Raw genomic sequence first — 25,492 nt, 5'->3', positions numbered from 1 at the left:
TCATTTTTTAAGTAAAAACTATTTATATTTTAAATTTTAGTTGTTCTTGTGAAATTATTTTTTTTATTATTAATTAAAATATTAATAATTTTTTTGTTATAATGAAGTATTTGTAGGAATACCCATAAGGAAAATATTTATTTTGTTTCTTTATTTTTATTTTTCCATAAATGTTATATAGTAGACAGGGGGCAATCTTTTGTAGATTTTTTACCATGTATATGTTTGTGTGTGTGTGTATATGTCCCAATCTTGCCTATAAAATATAGCTACCTTTTTTTACATACCAAAATATGTATTGAAAAAAAAAAGCACACGCGGTCAAAGTGGGCAAGTTTATTAGCGAAGAATAAATAAAAATAAATAAAATAAACGACCAATAATAAATATACACCAAATAACACAACAATATTATCGCAATTTCAGGTCCCCAACACTTTGTCCCTTTATATCGTCTTTATCCTGCACCAATCGTCGTGCAAATAACAAGGCCTTCTGTGACCTGAGTTGTCGTCATCAATATGCATTATGACGTCATAAGTTACCGATGACACGTAATAGAATCTCGCGTATACGGCGTGTCTTCTAACGCGATTCCCGTTTCGTCCACACACCAACATTTTCCTCGTTCAAGACCGTTAGACGACATGCACTAAAAATAAAAAGAATTTGGTTAAAACAAAATATCACTCACTAAATATTATAAGTTTTTTTTACATATAAACTGCCTCAGTGGGGTCTAGATGGTAGCACCCTGGGTGTTGGGGTAATAGACTTACATCCCAGGTCTTAGGTGTGCCTCACTAAAGACGTCACCCTTGTAGAATAGAATCTCTATTATTGAGTGTCTATAAACTGCCTCAGTGGAGTCTAGATGGTAGCACCCTGGGTGTTGGGGTAATAGACCTACATCCCAGCAGGCCCCACTGAGGCACTTTATACGCTCAATAATAAGGATTTACCACAAGCCCTTACACATATTGAAAATCATGAGCATATACAACGTTGAATATAATATATAATATATAAAAACATATAAAATAGAATGTGCATATACAACGTTTGGTAATGGCCCAGGTCCACTGTTATACCAATATAGCAAACCGTCTCACCTGTTTAGCTGCGTAATAACCTCTCGCATCGCATGCTGGAAGCCAAACTTTGTGCGCCATAGTTATACATGACGTCATCATCTCTTCATAGTGACGTGAACATGGACCCTGTGACGCCACAGAAAATATTTAAAATCAAGAAACTGACGCCCTACTTTACCATTATATGTTATTTAATGCATAGAACTGTATGTGGGGTAAGATCGATACCGTTAGCACAAAATCCCATCTTGCCCCACCATACTATACATATACGTACATAATACACGTTATTGATCACATACATACGTCATCAACAATAACGTCACATCCACTTACGTCATGATTGAGAGGGCTCAGCAAGCCACGATGGGGGTGTCTTGGAAATCTTCGGTGTTTTTTTCTTCTTCTCCGTTTAAGGTGGCGTGTGTGAATTAGACGAAGACGAGAAGCTTTCTCCGTGGTTTCTGTGATAAATGTGATCGTTAAATACATGACATTATACGTATAGTATGTGAGTTATTATGTGGCTTTTAGTTGGTTAGAGTGGGATGGTACAGTTGTCAAATGAATGTCAAATAAAAGCGAGCCAAGACTCAAATTTGCTTATTTTAAGTTTAACATTAAGGTTGCCGCAAATGTTGCAAAACGCCGATAAACTCGAAGTTATTTAAGAGAAAATCTTCAACTGTAGTTGTTACAGCGTGTTTGACATTTGTAACTACATGAAATAATTCCAGTTCTTAAGTTACCGGTCCCACGTTTCCGTTTTAGAACATTTTGGCAGGCGTGTGTCGCTGTAGCAAGAGGTCCGCCTTTTAATTATCGGCGTAATTGGCACTGTGACGTAACAGAGCGCGACGCGAGCCGTGAGAAATAATCGCGAAACATGAAAGGTTTTAAAACCAAAGTTAACATATACTTGATATCTTACAGCGCTTAACTATAGGAGTTATAACTTCAATTGTAAGTCGATGTCGTTGCGGTTTGGAGTTATACCAATCTACGTAGGAGGGGAAGTCCCTTATACGTCATGGCGGGAATGACAAGGCATTTTTTAAATGTTTAAGCCAGAGTTGGCACATTACCCCAACATTGTATATGCACATTCTATTCGATATAGGTGAGGTACTACAGTGAGGCATGTCATGGGACCTGGGATTTAGGCCAGAGCTGGCCCATTACCCCAACATTGTATATGCACATTCTATTAACATGGTTTAAATCCTTTTGTAAGTTTTAACTCAAATAAATTTCACTAAATGATAAATCTGATTAAAATTTGCATATATTGGTTAATCACCTTGATGGGCGGGGTCAAGTTGACACGCCCCCCTGTTCTCAAGGATCGCGATTAAATTCGATTCAGCACCGACAGCCAAGCACTTCAAACCAGGCCCACACCTCGGCTTATTTATTCCGCACCTAATGTAATACAAGAAGATTAAACGGTGGAACAACTAGGTTTAACGTTAGTGGTAGTTACGTATTGTGGGCGTGTGTGTCCTGGGACAAGATACTTTGTACGTATTGATTGTTTCAACCCAGTGGTCACTAATGGGTTGTCCGAATAGTCAGCCGTATATAAAACAATCACTCACAAAATTATTTATCCTCGCATGGCGGGGCAACGATAGTCATTATAACACAGGTGTCCTGTTTCATACACCTCATGCCTGCTTACAAGTTACCACATAATGTTGTAATAACACGGGTGTTCTGTTTCATACACCGCGTGTCTACTTACGAGTTACCCGTAACTTAGTGAGTGAATATTTTTAGGCTTCTTCCTTCATATAGTTTATCAAACAGCAGTTTATATTACGTATATAATACTACATTATGACGTAACACTTACCTATCCCCAGCCCCAGCAGCGCATGTAAAACAACACCCACAACCTGGATCTCTTACTTTAAGTTCACAGTCGGGTAATGGCGGACAATTTTGCATTCGTTGCGTAAAACAAGCAGGGCATAAATCAACGCATCTGTGGAAATAGGGTTATGTTATTGTTGTCTTATATTGTATATAGGTTAGGCCCAACAGTGAGGCACGCCATTGGACCTAGGATTTAGACCAGAGTTGCCCCAATACCCTACACCCATAGTTAGCCCATTACCCTAAACACCCAGGGTGCTACCATCTGGACCCCACTAAGGCAGTTTATAGATACTCGATAATAGAGTTTCCATACAAGTGATGTCCTACGACGAGGCACACCAAGCGACCTAAGATATCGGCTAGAAATGGTCCATTACCCCGACGAATTCTGGAATTTAGGCTTTGTTCTTTATACATAGAGTTTGTTCTTTATACACAGAGCCGAGCTACGCTGTAGTATAAACGACGCTTAAAAAATCAAACAAAAAAATATTTACGCTGAACAGCGCTGGGTGTAGATATTTCTATGCCTATATTATTTTCACTTACATTGAAACATCGTGGCATTTTACAATCACGGTCCACAGCATGAATAAGAGTGAAGATATTATATTTTGGTGAACCATAATGCCTTATAATAAATCTGCAAAATAAATGTTATACATTTAGATAGAATACAAAACTCGACAGTGAGCATGAGGTTAAAACATTTTGAAATCTAATCTTAGCACGAACTACGCCAACTAACGGTCGTTACTTTGACTTCGGCCGGTTGCCCTACTTTTTAGCAAAATATTTTAGTTAATATTTCTCAACCCCTAGGTCACCATTATATTTGGTTGGGTCGCCTACTACAGTGGTTCACAAACCTTTTCGGATTTCATTGTAAAAGTTAAATCATTTTATTTCATCTACAAAAATTGTGTGAAATGTAGTTTCGCAAATTACGTCATTAAAACTTTGCTAATAAATTATTCTTAACGTGAAGTAACCGCAGTCGTACGGGTTTTGAAAAACTATGTTATACATGGTAACTTAATTGGTAAATTAAAAAGCTACATATGCAAAGTATGGATAATTATGTAAACGAACAGACTGAATACGTTTTTATACTAACCCTAATCTAACGAACCTATAAACATAAAACTTACACTTTGCCGAAAAATATAAAACTTATGAGAACGAATTAATAAAACAGACATAAACATGCGAAACTAAAATACAGACACACGCCTATATGTGCTCATATACAATAACTCATTACCCCAATACCGTATCCAACATGCGTGCTTTCATACACGTAGCCAAGCTCTGCACACTGTCTACGAGTGCCACTACCGAATGAAGTAAGTCCACCTCTAAGGCCGTGAATTCAACCGAATTTAAAACCTTTTTCGCCAAAAAAAAGAAAAAAATTCGCCGCCACAAAGAACGTCATAATACGCAATACACTTTACCCTTAGTTTTGTAATTATTCAGAATCTAAAATTTGTATCCCTTTGAAAAAGTTGTTGCGCAACCTGCACAGTCCGATGCGAAATGCGACTTTCGGCCTTGGCGCTTCTGGTATACCTTCAACACAGGCTGTAACTTGTAATTACCTTCCTCTAATTAAGTAGCAGTTAGCCATCCTTTAATCATTGGCTCCTAGGAATTTGTGCGAGCTGCTGATCCGTTTTCAAAGAAAACCACTACTTTTACCGATGCGTTTTCTATACGTGCATATTGAAGTTTAGCAAACTGGTGATTATATAACACGCCCTTCCTGCGCCAAGGGTTGGCGGAAATCAAATATTGTTTAGTTTTTGTAACTAATTTACAAGTACGTTTACATTATACTATGGGTGGGGGGAAGACGGGACACTTTCAGCGCATAATATCGAAATATCCTGATCGTGTTTTAAACAATTAACAACGGTCTATATGAAAGTCGTGAGAATACGATTTTATAATTCTTTGAATGTTCTTTGTTTACTACCAAATGGGACGAGAAAATAGATTCAAAAAATGGATGTTCAACATAAAACCAGAGAATTTTAAAGAACTAAAAGATTTCTGATAATTGTAACAATTTGGTTCGATCTGATCATCGCTTATTTCACCATAAGCCAAGATGATCCTTACTTAGAGTTTGAAGCAGGAAGTTTCGTTTGTGAATCACTGGAAACTCCATCCAGTGTATTACAAACGATTACAAAGGCTGTATTGAGGCTTAGGCCTTGGTGTATGAACGGTAATTCAAGTTGAACTGCGATAGATTGCGACTTAATTGATCCAATTGGTGTTGGTGCGAAAATTGAGGCGAAGACTTGGGCGGTAAGAACCTCGTTTTTTAATATTTTATATATCAGGTTATTATAACTTAAATTGACAGTAAGCATAAGTTTAAAAAAAGAAGAAACGAATCTATTTATCCTCGCTTGGTGGAGCAACAACAGTCGTTATAACACGGCAGTTCTGTTTTATACACAAGCGTTCGCTTTACCAGTTACCACGTTTGTAACTTTGTGGGTGATTGTTTTTATGTATGGCTGACGATTTGGACAACACATTAGTTACCACTTGGTTGAAGCAACGAGTGCACCCTGTGCGACAAGTTGTTTAACTCAAGAACGGGTCGACAGCGGGCATAGGGTTAAAATAACCGGATTTTAAATGCGACCAACGCTAGCAGCATATTAAGCAAACTCGCGGTCTTTAATTAGAAACCGCTAACATTCCAATAAAGCAATTGACGTCCGACTTAAATAATTGGACATATAAATCCGATTAAAAGCGTCTAAAACCAATATTTTATAAATTTCTCTAAGAAGTTGTAACATTCTAGGCATTTTATCCATAGCGTGCTCTAACGAGTGTCGTTACGCGGCAAAATTTCCTAACCTAACATGGTTTTGTGCATTTTGTAGAGCTTTAATTGGTGCATGTGTACGGTTAGAGGCAATTGTTGAGTAGGGTGTGGTGTATATACTTGTTAATGTGGTGTGTACCATCTATAATTGGGCACAATTTGCAAACAATTTGCACCAATTAAAACGAAATGCGCAGCTTTTGTGAGTTTACTGGGTTAAGTTACAAGAGAATGGACCTTTTAAAAAGTAAGAATAGAATAAGTTTAAAGGTTCTATGTAAAACTTTCACTTTTTAAATTGGGTGAAATTGTAATTCCGCAATCTATAACGTAATGTTTCGGCTTTTTATTATTTTATGTGGAAGTTGAAATCATTTTCACAAATCTGGTTTCGTAAAACAGCCTGCTATGAATATATGCATGCAAACTCACTAAAGGATTTAAACACTAACAAAACGACATTCACATGTCGAAACTCCCCAAAATTTACAAGATTTTTACCGCTCAACACATACCGAAAAGACCAAAAATTTGGCGCCAAAAAATGCTAAAGTTTTTTCGCCGTTAAAACTCGTTTTAAATCCAAAACTCCCCGCTATTTTCTCCGCATATTTCACCAACCATTATCCCACACAATAAGCTACAATTACGCGATTTAAAGATTAACTCATTCCGCCTTTTTCGCGATTCTTTTGAACAAAATGACGTCAAAATTTCAAAAATGACATCACGGCGGTTTATTGCGGCGTATTCAAACGCAAACAAAACCAAAGAGAATAAATCATTATAATTAAGCCATAATAACAGCCTTGTTTTACTATTATATCCTTAACCCACAGCACGTACGCCGCTTACAATTACAACAGGACCTCACGTATTCGGAACTAGTCTTATACCCACACGCCCAAACTTTCGGAAGCCATAACAATTAAGACGTCGTCATAACATTATATTGTCTTCGATAGCATTACTCATATAGGAATTCCAATAATTATTAGCGGAAATTTTACTTTTGGTTACGTTTAGTTAGCCATAACCCACAATACAGTTACTATTAGCTATTACGTTGAGGTTTTTATGTTAAAACGACCTCAGCACGCCTAGGAATTAATTTTAAACGTTCTGACTCATATAACGACATTTTTAGAACAAAAAGGTAATTTTGGATGGAATTTTTCTAGCGGATTTACATTACAGTTTGCCATTTATTAATTGTATACAATATTACATACATGCCAATTTTGCAGCGAGCATGAGGTGTATGATTCCACCATGTATGGTGTGCAACACCCATGTATTTAACCCCTAGTGTGTATTAGGGATGAACATGTAAATATACTAATCCAACAGCGAGCATAAGGTGTATGAAAACAACATGTATTGTGTGCAACACCTGTGTTTTTTTAAACAAATACACACACATCGTGCAAACATGCAGGCTTACCTTCAAACAGCAACAAAGCGTAAATTTGCATTTCCCATCAAACACATATATTGCAGGAGGCGTTACAATTGCTGTGTGGGTGGTGGACATGTTCTTGTGCTTGTTCAAACATTCTAAGCCGGATGGTCGTCGTATAATCGACTGTGGTCATGTCAGGTTAAGTGTGTGGCTACTACAGCTACAAGAATCACTCAGAATACAGATTATCCTTGAAATTAAGTGGGCTTCTGTCGTACTTTAAGTTCGCGGAATTTTAAATGCTGTATTCGCTTTGTGGATCAAGAATGCAAGATCAGATGAATATAACTTTGTGTGGCGAGGCAACGAAGTCGTTATAACACGGGTGTTCTGTTCCATACACCTCATGCTTGCTTACAAGTTACCACATATGTAACTTATTTATCCTCGCATGGCGAGGCAACGACAGTCGTTATAACACGGGTGTTCTGTTCCATACACCTCATGCTTGCTTACAAGTTACCACATATATAACTTATTTATCCTCCCATGGCGGGGCAACGACAGTCGTTATAACACGGGTGTTCTGTTTCATACACCTCATGCCCGCTTACGAGTTACCACATATATAACTTATTTACCTCCCATGGCAGGGCAACGACAGTCGTTATAACACAGGTGTTTTGTTTCATACACCTCCTGTCCACTTACAAGTGAACAGAAAATAATTCTTCTTATACACTATACACAGATGGTTTATTGATTGAATGTGACTTATTTATCCCATGTGACGAGCTAACGACAGTAATCGCTTAAACAATTCTGCCAAAACATTTGCAATACACAATTTAATTCCAAAATGTCACATATGATCAAAACTATAAATTATTACTGAAAATAAAGTTACACCTAAACACTGCTATACAAAATCTGCTAACTTACTTATACAATAAACTACATAATAACAATATTTATACAGTAACGACAACCTAAAATAATTTACAAACTTAAAGTAACATAAATAACACTTACTTTACACTTTTTTACAAATTATTTTCTGTTCACTTTTTCTGGCAAATTATTTGATTATTACACATGTATTGCAGCTTTCTGATAACAACAAATAAAATAACATTAAGTTTGAGAACAAAAGTATATTCTTAATTCTAAAACAACCCTTCGGAATTTTATTACATAGTTACACATGCATTATTACAATTTTCTACCTTATTTTATACAGCTGTCTAATAAAAACAAATAAATAAACAATTATATAAAAAGCACAAACTTTCAAAACCTTAATATATTCCAAAACAGCCGTTCTGGCAATATATTAAATATTACACGTATATGAATACAGTTTCCATTTCCTATAACTGTCTAATACCCATAGATAAAACAAACAGAATAACATAAACTTCTGGAACAAAACAAAATTGCTGTTTCTGCAACAATTCTTCTGCTAATATATTACAATACATCCATGCAGAACATATCAAAAATAATCAAATGTCCAACCAATAACATATACACACTAAAATTACAAAGTTAACATTTTCTTAACACATACTGTCTATTAATCAACTACATTATAAGTAAATGGTTCTTCTAGTAATATAATCTAAAAGTACAGAAAATATAACTTCACTTTTACAAAATATACTATACATAAAACGCGTTCATTCATATATTTTAACAGACTATTCTTAAAATACAACCACGTTTGTATCTCAAAAAACAGGTTAATTTTTACACCTACTACCGCCAGCCTATCTAACAAACTACAACAAAAAAAAACACAACATACACAATATATATAGACAAAAACATAACATTTTCTACAACTTTCCACTATATCTACTACAATAACACAAAACCCCACATATTCACACCTATTCACGCTCAACTAATTCCTCTTTCTTTTATAAACCACCTCAATAGCTGTGAAAATAGCGCCAGAAATAATCCCTATACCGATCAATATAAAAACCCCGACCATGTTTTCGAGCTTGAGGGTTGCGGGACTTGATGTACGTTGGGGACAGCCTTGGTTCAATGTCCACTTCAACCTCAAACTGTCCATGAACCCATTCTCATGAAAACTGGGGATGTGTTGTGGTTATACGGGTGCGTGTATATAGATACTAAACATGTGTAAGCATTGGATGCAAGCTATATATAACATTACCTTATGCTATAAGACCAACGTTTTAACTTCTCATAAAAACTGGGAATGGGTTTTGGTTATTATATGGGTGGCAGCTGCGTGTATATGGACAGTAAACATGTGATGTGTAATATGACAATAAACAAAGAGTGGGCATGAGGTGTATAACTTGACAGTGAGCATGGGGCGTTATAACTTGACAGTGAGCATGAGGTGTATAACTCGGCAGTGAGCATGGGGCGTTATAACTTGACAGTGAGCATGAGGTGTATAACTCGATAGCGAGCATGAGGTGTGTGAAGCCACCATGTATGGTGTGCAACACCCGTGTATTAAACCCCTTGGTTTCCCACCTCGAGGATAAACATGAAAGTATCCTAACTCGACAGTGAGCATGAGGTGCATAACTCGACAGTGAGCATGAGGTGTATAACTCGACAGCGAGCATGAGGTGTATAACGGGACAGCGAGCATGAGGTGTATAACTCGACAGCGAGCATGAGGTGTATAACGGGACAGCGAGCATGAGGTGTATAACTCGACAGCGAGCATGAGGTACACCTACCTCAGCAGAAGCAATGAAATTTGATCCAGTAAAATATCCTTCTTGCGCATGGCAATCCCAAACCCAGGTCCAAATGTTGGTTCTCCAGCCATTACCAGGTCACAATTAACCGATCTCTGATGTCATAATGGGTATTGTTAGTATACTGGAATATTCATTATGACATTTTATGTAAAATTAGAGCCCAGATATTGGATGCTAAACTCATGTTGAGCAGATGTTTCAAACTATGTTGATTATCAATGCTGAAGAAGACTAGATTATAGAAGAGGTTTTTCTTTTCTATATGGGTGAGGTCCTACAGTGAGGCACGCCATGGGACCTGGGATTTAGGCCAGAGTTGCCCCATTACCCCAACACCCAGGGATTTAGGCCAGAGTTGCCCCATTACCCCAACACCCAGGGATATAGGTCAGAGTTGCCCCCATTACCCCCAAAAATACTCCAGCAACCACACTTGTCACCTCATACTGTAGCAAAGCACTATCCCATATAAAAGCTTCCAGTTTCCCCAGTTTCAGATCTTCAATCGCGGAACTTGAGTTTTCATAAGAATTTCTTGTCACTTGTTTAGATATGGAGTCAAATTCAACCTGAGGTGAAAAGATACAGGGTTCAAGGCTCACTGAGGTGATTTAAGTGATACTGCAGTGTGTGGATAAGCAGACATGACTTTTACACAACAGAATATGCATAATTATGCATTGCATGTTCTGGAACTTATTATGATTCCCCATGACCTGTGTCAATAACCTGGGCCCATAGTAACAGTTTAATTGGTGACGCACCAATTTAAGATAATAACATTAACATACGACTCATATATAAGCCTAAAACATAAAGCACCCTGTTTTTTTAAATATAGAATATGCAGTTTAATTGGCAACAACACACAAATTAAAGTTAATGACATAGGTACATGGCCTGGAAGGCACCCTGTTTTAACAGATAGGCGCCTATTATATTACAGTACAAGTATGACATAATATAGAGCATTATGACATCACAGATAACAGTATTACCTTCTCATTCAAATAACTTTCCACAGCGCTGTCACGCACAGTAGCGTATCTAGCGCCCACTAGTGGGTCGCGTAGTTTTGGATCATGGATGTCCGTGACGAGATGTTCGGATCGGTCGAGAACCAGGAAGGCAGCTAGGTTGGCTAGGGGGGGGGGAGGGTTAGTTTGGTAAAGATATATTGGTTCAACAAGTTTGTTTGAAGTAATTTTTACTCAAATATTGTATTAACTTTCGAGTGTGATTATTTTAAAGGCTAAAGTAAAAAATTATTAAAGGCTAAAGTAAAATTTTTTGAGCTACCCTGCTCAGTCAAACTCTCAGGGCATTTCTGCCACATCTATTGTTTATAACAGATTTAATTATAACAAACATAAACCAAAGTAAATGTTATATTCAACAAATATAACTATATACACCAGTAAACACATACAGCACGTGAAGATAAGCATACACAAACCTGTATAAGTAGCAACAATAACCATAGCAAAACACGCCCATGCTATTCCAATCACTCTGGCACTTAAACTGCGTGGAGGGCCGTCGCCTATACCTGTTTACAGTGGCGCATCAAAAAAAAAAATAAGGGGGGTTTTAATCAAAAAAATTTTAATTTTCTTTGAATTTTAATTTTTTTTTTTTTTTTTTAGTTTAAAAGGGGGGGGGGGGTGTGCTTATATTGTTGTTATGCATCTATGTATATATATACAGTATTATACACCTGTGTATATATACAAGTGAACATGTTTTCTGGTAATGAAATGTAACTTTAAGAGTGCCCTGATGATGCCTCAACGCATAGAAAACATGGGTATTATAACATTCATTATAATGTTGATATAGAAATGAGATGATTTATATTAGTGCAAATATAAAGCACAATCCCCTATCTCAATTTACTTGCTATATTCCAATCCACAAACCTGAATTAAGTAAAACCCCCCAACTAAAACATATGGCTGCCGTCAACGACAATCTGTCTTCTTCTTTATCGAATATAGTTGGACGATATCGGCCGAACGGGCTGAATCTATAAACAAGTATGTTTATCCTGGCCTGGATTCGAACCCAGGATCCCTGGTTCTCCAACCCTGGCCTGGATTCGAACCCAGGATCCCTGGTTCTCCAACCCTGGCCTGGATTCGAACCCAGGATCCCTGGTTCTCCAACCCTGGCCTGGATTCAAACCCAGGATCCCTGGTTCTCCAACCCTGGCCTGGATTCGAACCCAGGATCCCTGGTTCTCCAACCCTGGCCTGGATTCGAACCCAGGACCCCTGGTTCTCCAACCCTGGCCTGGATTCGAACCCAGGATCCCTGGTTCTCCAACCCTGGCCTGGATTCGAACCCAGGATCCCTGGTTCTCCAACCCTGGCCTGGATTCGAACCCAAGATCCCTGGTTCTCCAACCCTGGCCTGGATTCGAACCCAGGATCCCTGGTTCTCCAACCCTGGCCTGGATTCGAACCCAGGATCCCTGGTTCTCCAACCCTGGCCTGGATTCGAACCCAGGACCCCTGGTTCTCCAACCCTGGCCTGGATTCGAACCCAGGACCCCTGGTTCTCCAACCCTGGCCTGGATTCGAACCCAGGACCCCTGGTTCTCCAACCCTGGCCTGGATTCGAACCCAGGATCCCTGGTTCTCCAACCCTGGCCTGGATTTGAACCCAGGATCCCTGGTTCTCCAACCCTGGCCTGGATTCGAACCCAGGATCCCTGGTTCTCCAACCCTGGCCTGGATTCGAACCCAGGACCTCTAGATATCCAACCCTGGCCTGGATTCGAACCCAGGATCTCTGGTTCTCCAACCCTGGCCTGGATTCGAACCCAAGATCCCTGGTTCTCCAACCCTGGCCTGGATTCGAACCCAGGATCCCTGGTTCTCCAACCCTGGCCTGGATTCGAACCCAGGATCCCTGGTTCTCCAACCCTGGCCTGGATTCGAACCCAGGATCCCTGGTTCTCCAACCCTGGCCTGGATTCGAACCCAGGATCCCTGGTTCTCCAACCCTGGCCTGGATTCGAACCCAGGATCCCTGGTTCTCCAACCCTGGCCTGGATTCGAACCCAGGATCCCTGGTTCTCCAACCCTGGCCTGGATTCGAACCCAGGATCACTGGTTCTCCAACCCTGGCCTGGATTCGAACCCAGGATCCCTGGTTCTCCAACCCTGGCCTGGATTCGAACCCAGGATCCCTGGTTCTCCAACCCTGGCCTGGATTCGAACCCAGGATCCCTGGTTCTCCAATCCTGGCCTGAATTCGAACCCAGGATCCCTGGTTCTCCAACCCTGGCCTGGATTCGAACCCAGGATCCCTGGTTCTCCAACCCTGGCCTGGATTCGAACCCAGGATCTCTGGTTCTCCAACCCTGGCCTGGATTTGAACCTAGGATCCCTGGTTCTCCAACCCTGGCCTGGATTCGAACCCAGGATCCCTGGTTCTCCAACCCTGGCCTGGATTCGAACCCAGGATCCCTGGTTCTCCAACCCTGGCCTGGATTCGAACCCAGGACCTCTAGATATCCAACCCTGGCCTGGATTCGAACCCAGGATCTCTGGTTCTCCAACCCTGGCCTGGATTCGAACCCAGGATCCCTGGTTCTCCAACCCTGGCCTGGATTTGAACCCCACACCTACCTATCAAGTAGAAACAGCATCACTCCGACCACATGAATAGCCACCCCAATAGACAACCATAATGTTGAATTAAATGGATGAAGAAAAGATCCCAAACTACTTTTAACTTGCTTTTTCCGCATAAGGATAGTAATGCCCTTAAAATATAATGGTTGAACTTGTTAATTCAGTATATATAGATATAAATATACAGTAATGCCCTTGAAATATAATAGTTGTTAAGTCAATATATAAAATAATATAAGGTCAGTTAAGCTGTTACATTTTTATTAACAGCACATTATTATTAGGCCTATATATGTATGATGGCAAAAATAGAGGGATAACACTGATGTCATATCATGTGGGTGACATGTCATGCACGGCTACTCCTAACATAACATATGTCCATAGCTGATTAATTATTAAACTTTTCTCATGTACTTCAAACATATCATAACCCAATATAGTGGCATATATATATACATCATTAAGTATCTGGCATTATATATATATTACTTTATACTGCAACACGACTTGTAACATACCCCGTATGTTCACCCACTTCAAACATATATATACAGTTGGGTGGGGTAAGACGGGACACCTTTAGCACATAATATTCCAGTATCCTGATCGTGTTTTAAACTTTAACAACGGTCTATGGAAGTCGTGAGGATACGGTTTTATAATTCTTTAAATATTCTTTGTTTACTACCAAATGGGACGAGAAATAGAATGAAAAGGTGTCCCATCTTCCCCCACCCTACTATATACCAACACACCTGGCAAAGGAACCTCAGCGAAAATCATATTTATATAAAAATACTTTACATATTTACATATATTCTATTATAGCAACTAAGCACTTTAATTACAATATACAACACACCTGGTAAAGGAAAGGTTTGGAAAAGTCAACAAACTTCATTCGATCTTTCGTGATAGATAGAGGTGCTAATATAAGATCACTATTCCTACTAAGGAGGTCTCCCATTAACCCATTCCATGCTCCCTGGGGGTGTGGGAAGAAAATAATATAAACATATAGACCCCTTTAAACTCCTTAACTTTTGCAACAAGCTTGACATAATGTAACATAGACGTTTGGCCCATTCGGTATAAAACGGTAATTTTGTTGCAATGTTTATTCCGTACTTCTGCTACCAGCAGCCCACCAACCACTCACCGATTTATAAGATCCATACTTTCCGTCCCCCACCAGATGAAGCTCGTAAGTTATATTTAAATTCCTTGTTATTTCTATGAGGATATCGACGCAGATACCATAACAACATTTGGTTTCCCATTTACTATTTGTGGGGACTTTGCAGGGCACCTGTAGCGTATCAAATAAAATGAACATAAGTCTATTTATCTCTTCAAATACAGTAAATATTAGGTTAATCAGAACATCAAATAGAAGGACATTAGCAACAAAACAATTATAAAAACACACTTAAAACCAAAAAAATATTAAATTAAAAGCTTGGCTGGTAAAAAATCTGCCAGACAAATACACTTTAAAGTTGCAGTACCTGAAACAATCTGTGTAAAAAGTTATCATACATCTTAAATTATTAGCTCGCTGTTAAGTTAACACTCACCATCACAGTATCGGTTGAGGGACATCCCCCTTCCATTGTATTTACAACATGAACAAAAGGTCTTTGTTCAATCGTTACAATCTGTAGCTCCGATGCCTTTCTACCACTAGGTGGGGCGGTGGCACTATCTGGCCACACGATGTCCTCGTTGAAATGAAACTAAAAGAATAAGAAAATGTTATAACAATGAAAATGTCGCAGCATATACAATGTTTGTATTAAAATGATAATTCAGACTTGTTCATATATGTCTGATATATTAGGTTCCGGTAAGATGGTTCATGCGTGAAAAATGAGCCAACTCTTGCCTTAAGGGTTCGGCAAATAAATAATGCCGCCCACTTAAAAGTACGCATGTTTTCATTATTTTTTCAAAAATGTAAATAAACTTTTGATGCAAGAACAAGTGTCTGACTGTGATGCTGTGTCGCTGCTTAAATGGGCTTTCCGGGTGTTAGGGTCGTCGGCTAAATCCCAGGTCCCTGACAAGGACCTCACCCCCAAAGAAAAAAAACTAACCTTTCCATTTCCAGAGTAACTTCCAATTTCCACATTGGTTGAATCTTGTTGTTTGTAAACAATATATTCTATATTCCTTGATGATGTCATAGACCTCATTGTTGCATCACTGGTAATTTAAATAGCTTTAAAAATTCTAGGCAACCACCCTAGGTGTTCTCAGGGTCGTATGCTCAAGTTATTACCTTAATTAATGCATTATCACCAACTAACGTGGTAATATGTGTGTGTACACCCGGATTATTCACATTGTAATGGATTCCAGGGCCTACACATCATGTTTGGCGCCCTGGTTTGTACATTTTGACATTTAATCACGTTTTGCAGTTTTATTGTAAAATACTTGTTTATTCGAATTATTTTTTTAACTAATGGTTAATTTACCTTCCAATAAATTTTCTCTTTATTTATATATTTGTTTTGAGTTGTTTTATATGAATATGCAGAACCTTGAATGTGGGCATGGGAGTAACATATAAATACAATAGATATTATACAAACCTTTTCCTTGTAGTAGACCCCCCACCACCACCAACAAGCATCAAGGCTGCTTGTGCTTGATTCTCTAAGTTGATAAATTTCATCTGGTGGAATATTATTGTTGTTAGGGATTTCATTCTATAAAGGTAAGGTCTAAGTGGATGTAGGTATATTACTTATGGAGCTACCACCTACACCCCGCTAGTATTGTAAAGAGACTTACCACAGAATGGAATCGACAGCAAAACAACAGTGGTTAAACATGCTATGGGTGAAAGTATGAGGAAGTGTGTCAGTTAAAAAGTGCGGTTGTTGCACCCAACACACGGTTTATACGTATATGTGAGGTATGCCTAAGACCTGAGTTGTCTATTATCCCAACACCCACGGTGCCACCATATGGACCTCATAGAAGAAGGTAATTTATATTGTACATATTGTATTGTATAAGGTTGATGTCTTACCTGCATTGAAACAGCACCTTCCACAGCCAAGTAATAGTTTCCACCATACACAAGCCAAACACTACCATGGCTAACTATCCCGTTATGCAAGGCTTCTTTCATGATACTCTGAAAAGTAAAAGACACAGTGCATTCATATCAAGATTCAATACAACTTACTGTACCACACTACCTAAATACCTCCACAACTTCCCCAAATAAAAGGGAGTAAAAACCACTAAAAACAACAGCTTGCTCTTCCCTTTACACAACCACACTCCCTAAATACCTCCACAACTTCCCCAAATAAAAGGGAGTAAAAACGACTAAAAGTAATAGCCCGCTCTTCTATTCACATAACTGCACTCCCTACTCACCTCCACAACTTCTCCATCTTCGACCATCAACATAAACACCCCGCGTCCCCCCACGACCTTCCAATCTCCTCCCACATCCAACATGATCGCATTCACCCCATGATTCATGAGCATATTCATCATGATACTTGCATCACCATCGTGAATAATGGTCACATCACTCCAACCTTTGAACTGGATGAACTCCAACCTTGGTGTAAGATAATATATTACTTTGGGGGAAGATGGGACACCTTTAGCACATAACATCCAAATATCCTGATCGTGTTTTAAACAATTAACAACGGTCTATGGGAGTCGTGAGGATATGGTTTTATAATTCTTTGAATGTTTTTCGTTTACTATCAAATGGGACGATAAAATCGAATAAAAGGTGTCCCATCTTCCCCCACACCACTATATAAACATACTGGTGATTCTGGGTAGAATGAAGGCGATCAAGTTATAACATTACAACTGTGTTAAACAAGCATGCATAAGGTATTATGCAATGTATTTATTTATACCAACCCGGGACTAATACAATATATATATTGGTTACAAGGTAAAGGAAGGAATGAGTCTCAACTTAAGTTATAACAACCGATTAGTGGCCACTGGGTTGGAGCAATTGCTATAAGTGTCTTGCACAAGGACACATACAATGGTAGTCATGTTATAGCTATACCAACTGATTAGTGACCAATTATCATGTCTTTATCATGGTTTGAACAATTATCTTGTCTTGTTCAGTATATATACACATAGAATGTTGACTAAGGCGTTTGCGTCCGCTTACGAGTTACCATGTGTGTCTTGCCCATAGGCACATGCAATGGTGGTAGTGTCATCGCTAATTCAACAGTTTTTCATTTTATATACCCACACCCAAAATTAACAAAAACTACATTTTTTTACCAAAATATCAATTCTTTCGAATCTTTTTCATCGATTTTTCCCATAATTCCTTTCTGCAACGAAAAGACTGGTATGTTGTAATAATCAAGGCATTGTGATGTCACTTGTAATTGTTCACCAACAATGTCTGTTATGATGACTTGAATCTGTTAAGTAAATGCTTAAGATTCCAGGCCAGGGTTGGAGAACCAGGGATCTTGGGTTCAAATCCAGGCCAGGGTTGAAGAACCAGGGATACTGGGTTCAAATCCACGCCCTAGTTCTGATTTTTTACGAACTTAAAAAAATTAAGATTTGGTAACAACAGATAATCATAAAATTATTCTTTATTAATAAAAACAGAAAGTAAACTCACATTTGAAGCTGAGATATCCTCACATGTTTCCAGAACCTTCCAGATTGAGTTGTTAAAGTTGGCATTAAAAACCACAGGAGTGATTGAATCAGTGTGAAAACCAGCAGCATCATTTATTTCCTCCCCAGTAATAACAACTGCTCTCGCAAATTCTGCCTCTAAACTTTTATTGGCGAACAGTCCGCCAATTTTTACAGAAACAAGCGAAGGTGTGACCAAATTCAAACTAAAACTTAACAAAACGAGCCAAACTGAAAACACAGGGTTCATCATGGCGCTTGGTATCAATAAGTTTAACTTCAAGTAAACTGCGTTGGGATCTGGTATTGATTGTCTTGTAATTAATTTTAATCAATATTGTAATTGATTCTCACTTTCCAGAGTGTTGTAGTCGGGCACGTAGTGGCAATATAGATCTTTTTCGTTGAACAGTTGTTCTTGTTGTTGTTTTTTCCTTGTAAGCGGCGATTACACTACAGCGTAGCTCGCCTCGGTGTAAAAAGAACAAACAAAGAAATATCTACGCCCAGCATTGTTCAGCGCAGGTCAGCGTAAATATTTTTTTGTTTGTTCGTTTAAGCCGTGTTTACACTCTAACAAAACTTTCGAAATAATAAACACAAAATAAAAAGTAACTTAATTTATTCAAACAAAAACATCGTGACCATATTTGGCAGTAAAGGTCGTGAACCGTAACAATACGTACTTTATCTTCGCAAAAGTAAAACAAAGGACAAACTAACGGCGTCAATTAAACCAGTGCTTCTCAACCAGGGGTAATGGCCAACGTAAGGATAAACCCTGGCTATTTAACCTATATAGAAAACTTTTATCAGTGATCCAAACATTATTCGTAAATTAATAGCAAAATTTGGCGACCCAATTTCCGAAAATGCATTTCAACTTTTGTGAGCATATGATAAAATGATTTTAACTTTCACAATAGCAGTCAAAGGTTTTGTGAACCACTGTAGAAGGCGACCCAACCAAATCAAATGGTGACCCAGGGGTTGAGAAGCACTTTACTAAATCGCATATTTTCAAACCACAGAAATAAATTTCGTTCCTAATTCTGGAGGTAAATTAATCAAAGCATTTCGCATAAAACTCTACACAAGATGCTTGATGACATCATCACTAATGACATCATCACTTATGACATCATCATTTATGACATCATCTTTTATGACATCATATCTGATATCTTTGTATAAATCTCATCGCAAGTAACACAGTAACACGAGTTCAAAACGACACTGTTCATAGGCGGAACGTTGGGGGTGTCTGGGGTGCAATGTTACCCCAATATTTGAAACATAGGTACTAATATATATTTGAGACCCCTGGTTTTTTTTAGCCCAACAGATTTTACCCTGCTGTTAGGTGTCTATACAAACAAGCAGAGCTAAAGTAATTTGCATTCACATATTAATCAATGAGGTTCCCTATGTTTGACAACTATGAGTGTAACTGTATTTTAACAATGTCACCCCAGGTTTTTTTGCAAATCTTAAAAACGTTCCGCCTATGACAATGCTAATTATTCGAAAATGAATAAACGAATATGACATCATAACTAGAAATATAACCGCGTCATGCCCGATGATGTCATACGAATCGGCGGAAAATAATCGTATTATGACGACATAATAACCTTTGTGAGGTCATAATATAGACAGAGAGATACACAAGTAATAAAAACTTTAATTAACTAACAAGTCAATTAATTATTTAAAACTTGGTGGTAATATGAAAATCAACAAACACTATGACATGAAATAACTATATGATGTAACGACATGTGTTTGTGTATCGTAAAAACTATTACAATAGGCGCCAACCTTTGCAAAAAACAGGGGAGGCAGGAATGGTTAAGCATATTTCCAATGTTTAAACTTTCTATGGGTGTGCCTGCCCACCCTACCACCCCAGGTTTGGTGCCTATGCATACAACAACACACGCTTAGAATTGAAGTAGGCAGCAAACTTGCATGGGAGGCAGGGATAGTTAGGCAACCTTTCCTATTAAACAATTTGGTTCTAATTTTTACAGATTAATTTGGTATAAAATATATGTGGGGAGCGCATGCCACCCTGCCACCCCAGGTTTGGCGCCTATGTTGCCACATCATCAAGAAGTTGTGACTTCAGCTAAACCAGCCACGGAAATCACAAGTTCGCCATTATATTGTTTCGGGGACGGGGAATTACCTTTGAGGGGGGAATTAACCTTCTGGGTATCACCCACTAGTAATACTCGGGGCGGGTCCAACTTACGATTGTTGTTGTTCGATTCTGAAGGGGCAGGAGGGGTCAGGGGGTCTATAGGGGGTGGGGTGGGTTGGGGGTAGGCGGATGACGGGTGGTCTGTGGATATAAATAAAGGGTTAGGTATATTCTTGGCTGGGTATTTTTGAAGCCAGTCTAACAAATACTACAATCCAATACTAAATACTACAACTGGTTTAAAACACAGGGAAGGCAGGGATAGTTAGACACACAATCCTGGGAAACAAATCCAACTTATTGGTTGCAATATTTGCATAACAAAACTGAATAACAACCAACTTTTTGGGGTCAGGAATTATAAGCAGAAGTTAACCACACAGTATAAACAGTTGTGCATGTGGTACAGAAAAATAAAATGTTGTTTTAATACAAACATAAAAGCCCCTAATATGTAAGACACATGAATATAGACAGGCACACAAATACACACAAACAAGCACACAAACACACACATACAAGCACAAACAAACAAGCACACACAAACAAGCACACAAACACACACACAAACAAGAACACACAAACCTTCATTAGTTTCATTGCTTGAAGAGTTGGATATTTGGTCAAGCTGATCCACCGAATCAAACTTCTTTAAATCACTCAACACTGTCTGTATACTGCTACAATCCTCCATTGAACCAAAACCTGGGTGAGAGAAGTGTTAGGGGTGCTGAGTTCAAGTCTAAGTGGGTGGTTGGGTAGATTGTGGCCATGGAAAGTAGGAGGATATAACAGGGGTGTCTTATCGCAGTTCATGGCATAAGCGGGCACAAGGTGTATGAAACAAACACCTGTGTTATAACGACTGTCGTTGCCCCACCATGCAAGGATAAATAAGTTACATACATGGTAACTTGTAAGCGGGCACAAGGTGTATGAAACAGAACACCTGTGTTATAACGACTGCCGTTGGCCTGCCATGCGAGGATAAATAAGTTACATACGTGGTAACTGGTAAGCGGGCACAAGGTGTATAAAACAGAACACCTGTGTTATAACGACTGCCGTTGGCCTGCCATGCGAGGATAAATAAGTTACATACATGGTAACTTGTAACACAAGGTGCATGAAACAGAACACAACTGTCACTGTCCGGCCACGAGAGGATAAATAAGTTAACTCTTCATACTTGCTATAAATATAAGTAGTCTTGGGGTAAAGAACGAACTGTGGCCTAAATCCTTTGACAAGGACCTCACCCATATAGAATAGAACATCACACAACCGACATAACTTATGGTGATGAACAGGTTCCTCCCAACTTACCATATGAACTATTTCTTGACACAGTGGGTGATTTAGGCAGACGTAATGAATCCCTTGATGCATGAATGGCATTGCTTATTTCTTCTAAGTTTTTGAGGGATTGTGAATACGACAACTTTGCTTGCGTGAGTTTTAAATCAACTGCTTTCACTTCGTTGCTTAAGCTCTGTTTGGATAAAACATTTCTTTATTTATTTAATATAAAATTAATAAAAAATATCATAAACATGTAGCTCAATGCAAACATGGTAACTTAAAATATAGAACCATATTCCAGGCTCCATGGTGTGCCCTGCCATAAGACTTTACCTTTATAGAAAGGCCCACGTCACTGAACAATTACTTTACGAAAAAATGCGAAACATGATTAACATCTCAAAAAGTAAAGCCCGCAGCGTTTGGAATAAATAATGAAAAGTGATACAGTTACATTCCATTATTTTAAAAGTTGGAACTATCCTGGCTTACATGGTAGCTCCCATAGGAAACCTAATAAATCCAAAGTCCTCTGTATACACACATCAAAAGCCACACATATTATCAAAAGCCACACATATTATCAAAAGCCACACATGTTATCAAAAGCCACACATATTATCAAAAGCCACCCATATTATCAAAAGCCACCCATATTATACCCATAACACCACACACAAGCCTTTTACCTCTAATTGCTTCTGTGTATCTTGCTTCAGTTCAAAGTAGGGCCGTGACTTTGCAATACTTGACTTTAATTTCTTTTCTAACTTCCTGACACCCATGGTTGCTACTTTGAAAGATTCAGCTTTCTCCTGGTGTTCATGCTCACTACTTATTCGTTCAACCTCTGAGTCATTCACCTGCTCATAATGGTGTTTATGATGTCATATTGTAACAGGTGTGACTGACTGATTCATTTACATACACTCAAAATTAATGTTTAATATTAATACCTGTTACACAAAACACAATAATATATATATTATATACTACCCACAGCAATACCTATACATATATAAGTGCAGCATGTCCCACCTTTAATGTTGCATGGTTCAACATCTCCGGCCACGCAGTATCCAGTTGATTTGAATCTTTGATCATTCCTTGCTCAGCTACCGCTACCATTTCCCTTGCTGCTGTGTGCATGCTAACTGCACGCTCGTATCGTACAGCGGCTGACTGACATTCTGCTTGGGCCTGGGAGGGTAAAGTGAATTTAGAGGTAATATATTGTAACATACTGCAAGTGTGTGTTACAGCAGAGCATATTTACACTAACTGCCGTTCTGCTTGGTCTTGGTAGGGGGTAGAGTTAAAACTTAGTAGCCAAAGATTGTAAAAAACAAAGTTAATAGTAATAGGTAAAGTAAAGCAATAACAATATAACTCCTTAATGGACATAATGTTATACCACCTAATTTGTCATGTCTATATATACATGTGTATGTCATATATGTCTATATATACAAGTTATATGAACCAAACACACTCATGTTATAACTCTGACTCTGCCACAAAAACACCAACCTCTTTAGCCAGCCTCTTCTTCTCATAATAAGGTCTTGCTTTAGCCACACTATCACCCAGTTTTGACGACAATCGGTTCAATTTACGAGTGGATTCTGACAGTGCTGTGCGATAGTTATTTCGCTTTTCCTGGAAATTAAACAAAATCATTTCTCTTGTTTTCTAACAGGCTAACAATAAGAATAAAGTTTTAAATAAGTCTTTTAATGTTACACCTTTAAACATATATTACTTACAAAAAAAACAAACGAATAAATATATTCATAAATATAATTGTTAAGTATAATATAACTCTATTTCATTATTTTTGCCTTTAAATATAACTTCTACCAAAAAATAAATAAATATATATAGATAAAAATATGTAAATAGAACTTCAAATACAACTCATTAAACATAACTTGCCAAAACTCACACTTATTTCATTCTCTAGTTGGTTGATTACTTCGCTTGCGTTGTTCAAACTTTCTAATTCACAACTAACTTGAGGTTCAATCCATGAGCCATTCATGATGTCACAGTGATGATTGTTACCTAACTTTATAATGCATTTACAAACTTACTATGTTTATTAGACATCTGTAATATTATATTTGTTACATAACAGAATATTAAGTTACTTTATAAAATATTGGCACTAGTGAGGAATCTAGTGGTTGATGGTTAGGGGGTTGGTGGTTATAGGGGTTAGAAGCTAGGGTTATAGGGGTTAGGTGTTGATGGTTAGGGGGTTGGTGGTTATACACCAAAATATCATTCATTCAGTACTACACACTGGGTCACCTGGCTTTATCATGCATTTATAACTTAATATGTCTATTAATAAGACATTTGTAGAATACTATGTTTGTTACATGTCCAAATATTAACTGCACACACTGGATTGGTTAACTTTATTAAAAATTAGAAGTTACTAGTATTAACACACATATATATATATATATATTAGGAATCTGTAACATGTATGCTTCTATATAAACTATTACGATTGCGTTATAATGTTTCCTAATTACGTATTAATTACGCATAAAAAATATTAAATGGGGAGAAAATAACTAGATCGTATAATTATTGATTTGTATTAATATAGTAACGTAACTTGCCACATAAATTATTAATTACATATCTGGGTTCAAACTTTACATCTATATTAGTTACTACGTATACAAGACATCTTAGTGATAAATACGCAAAGGTAAACGGAAAAAAAATATTGTATTTTTGTCTCTTTTAATAAATTAAATGAAAAAAATCAAAATTTTACTGTCTACGTATTAATAGCTTTGTTTTATACGTTGTCTAAAGTCTACGTTGCTATAAGACTATATACTATATACACCTTGTTTTAAGCTTAAATCTAACAAAAACAAACATAAACAACTTTTTTTGTTAAGAAAAAAAACAAACAAACACATTATCAGCTGTTTTCTTTTTTCCATCAGTCCTTTCGGCAAATTTGGCGACAACACTAATCTTCAGAGATTTTTTCTGGGGACAAAAAGAACAAGGTGTTAAAACGGTGATATAAATTTAACACCTTTCTTTTTGTTGCTAAGTTGTTATCATGCAAAATTTTGACGTCAAAGATCAATAAATTAATTAATTGACACCTTTAAGGGTGTCGCTGCTTTTCTTATTATTATTATTTGTTAACAGTATATTTAAATCAGTAGTCATACAAATATAATTTACAAACAAAATCATAAAAATAAATGTCAATATTTAAGGATTATTTAAATTTAGAATTATAAACTTTGACGTAAATATTTGTTACGCTGGCGGCTAGCATTTAATGAAAAAAGAAAGCAAAGTTTCAAGTGTAATTTACGTCCTAATCGTTAGTTTTATAGAATTAAAGAACATAATTGTTTGAAAACTATATTATATGAATTCATTTTTACACTACTAACCCTTTTTATCTAATTAAACTCCTTTAATACTTAATAAATCAAATTTCGCGCCCTAGCAACAAAAGACGCCATTGGTAAACCCAATCAACCGTAACGTTGTTTACAAATTTGACACAAACATCTATTTTAAACAAATATTATCTGGGAACTAAAGTTTTTATACGTAAAAAATACGACGATAAGACCTTATATAACTTATTGCAACATTTTAAACAAAAGACATCATTATATCATATAATGGTTCAGTA

At 37.6% G+C, this 25,492-nt stretch overlaps 3 protein-coding genes and 1 long non-coding RNA gene across 5 annotated transcripts; 1 reads left to right on the top strand and 3 right to left on the bottom strand.

The window, feature by feature from the left end:
* Positions 1-321: 321 nt before the first annotated feature.
* LOC149725927 (insulin-like growth factor-binding protein 5) lies at positions 322-7,686 on the bottom strand. 2 transcript variants are annotated; one of them, XM_089891728.1, is made up of 7 exons: positions 7,271-7,686; positions 3,525-3,618; positions 2,950-3,081; positions 2,395-2,516; positions 1,431-1,558; positions 1,113-1,220; positions 322-652 (listed from the first exon to the last, which is right to left on the bottom strand). In XM_089891728.1, the coding sequence occupies exons 2-7, from the start codon at positions 3,599-3,601 to the stop codon at positions 542-544; spliced, it is 678 nt and encodes a 225-aa protein (XP_089747854.1). In that variant the 5' UTR covers positions 3,602-3,618; positions 7,271-7,686; the 3' UTR covers positions 322-541. The 2 variants fall into 2 exon arrangements, with proteins under 2 accessions (XP_089747854.1, XP_089747855.1); XM_089891729.1 differs by lacking the exon at positions 7,271-7,686 and adding an exon at positions 4,127-6,358.
* LOC149725926 (uncharacterized) lies at positions 7,685-9,030 on the top strand. Its single transcript, XR_016386439.1, has 2 exons — positions 7,685-7,809; positions 7,907-9,030. It is a non-coding gene; the product is annotated as an uncharacterized LOC149725926 (long non-coding RNA).
* LOC149725925 (glutamate receptor ionotropic, NMDA 1-like) lies at positions 8,438-18,759 on the bottom strand. The gene is made up of 16 exons (XM_089891670.1): positions 18,277-18,759; positions 17,922-18,067; positions 17,025-17,214; positions 16,669-16,776; positions 16,226-16,308; positions 15,725-15,833; positions 15,206-15,364; positions 14,788-14,937; positions 14,491-14,613; positions 13,620-13,756; positions 11,904-12,010; positions 11,441-11,533; positions 10,983-11,125; positions 10,425-10,553; positions 9,961-10,076; positions 8,438-9,330 (listed from the first exon to the last, which is right to left on the bottom strand). Exons 1-16 carry the CDS (start codon positions 18,547-18,549, stop codon positions 9,135-9,137), a joined length of 2,262 nt encoding a protein of 753 aa, XP_089747796.1. The 5' UTR covers positions 18,550-18,759; the 3' UTR covers positions 8,438-9,134.
* A 142-nt stretch (positions 18,760-18,901) lies between these two features.
* Positions 18,902-23,934, bottom strand: LOC149725924 (SH3 domain-binding protein 5-like). Its single transcript, XM_089891718.1, has 7 exons — positions 23,750-23,934; positions 23,335-23,463; positions 22,843-23,004; positions 22,494-22,667; positions 21,829-21,994; positions 21,088-21,207; positions 18,902-20,643 (listed from the first exon to the last, which is right to left on the bottom strand). Exons 1-7 carry the CDS (start codon positions 23,843-23,845, stop codon positions 20,408-20,410), a joined length of 1,083 nt encoding a protein of 360 aa, XP_089747844.1. The 5' UTR covers positions 23,846-23,934; the 3' UTR covers positions 18,902-20,407.
* Between the last annotated feature and the right edge of the window lie 1,558 nt (positions 23,935-25,492).

Source organism: Ciona robusta, chromosome 13 (genome assembly GCF_009617815.1).
Source record: "Ciona robusta chromosome 13, ASM961781v2".
NCBI lineage: Eukaryota > Metazoa > Chordata > Ascidiacea > Phlebobranchia > Cionidae > Ciona > Ciona robusta.
The sequence above is the reverse complement of the archived record's forward strand: the minus strand, read 5'-3'. Positions and strand labels throughout refer to the sequence as shown.

Coding starts and splice junctions, on each gene's coding strand:
- LOC149725927 (XM_089891728.1), bottom strand. CDS start 3,601: ATGGTTCACCAAAATATAATATCTTCACTCTTATTCATGCTGTGGACC. Junction 3,082..3,524: donor AAATGCCACGATGTTTCAAT/GTAAGTGAAAAT, acceptor CTATTTCCACAG/ATGCGTTGATTTATGCCCTG. Junction 1,221..1,430: donor TGAGCCCTCTCAATCATGAC/GTAAGTGGATGT, acceptor GTGGCGTCACAG/GGTCCATGTTCACGTCACTA.
- LOC149725925 (XM_089891670.1), bottom strand. CDS start 18,549: ATGATGAACCCTGTGTTTTCAGTTTGGCTCGTTTTGTTAAGTTTTAGT. Junction 16,777..17,024: donor AAGATGGAGAAGTTGTGGAG/GTGAGTAGGGAG, acceptor TTTACTTTTCAG/AGTATCATGAAAGAAGCCTT. Junction 11,126..11,440: donor TATTGTTGCTACTTATACAG/GTTTGTGTATGC, acceptor CCCCCCCCCTAG/CCAACCTAGCTGCCTTCCTG.
- LOC149725924 (XM_089891718.1), bottom strand. CDS start 23,845: ATGAATGGCTCATGGATTGAACCTCAAGTTAGTTGTGAATTAGAAAGT. Junction 23,005..23,334: donor AGAAGAGGCTGGCTAAAGAG/GTTGGTGTTTTT, acceptor TTACCCTCCCAG/GCCCAAGCAGAATGTCAGTC. Junction 22,668..22,842: donor TGAACCATGCAACATTAAAG/GTGGGACATGCT, acceptor CATTATGAGCAG/GTGAATGACTCAGAGGTTGA.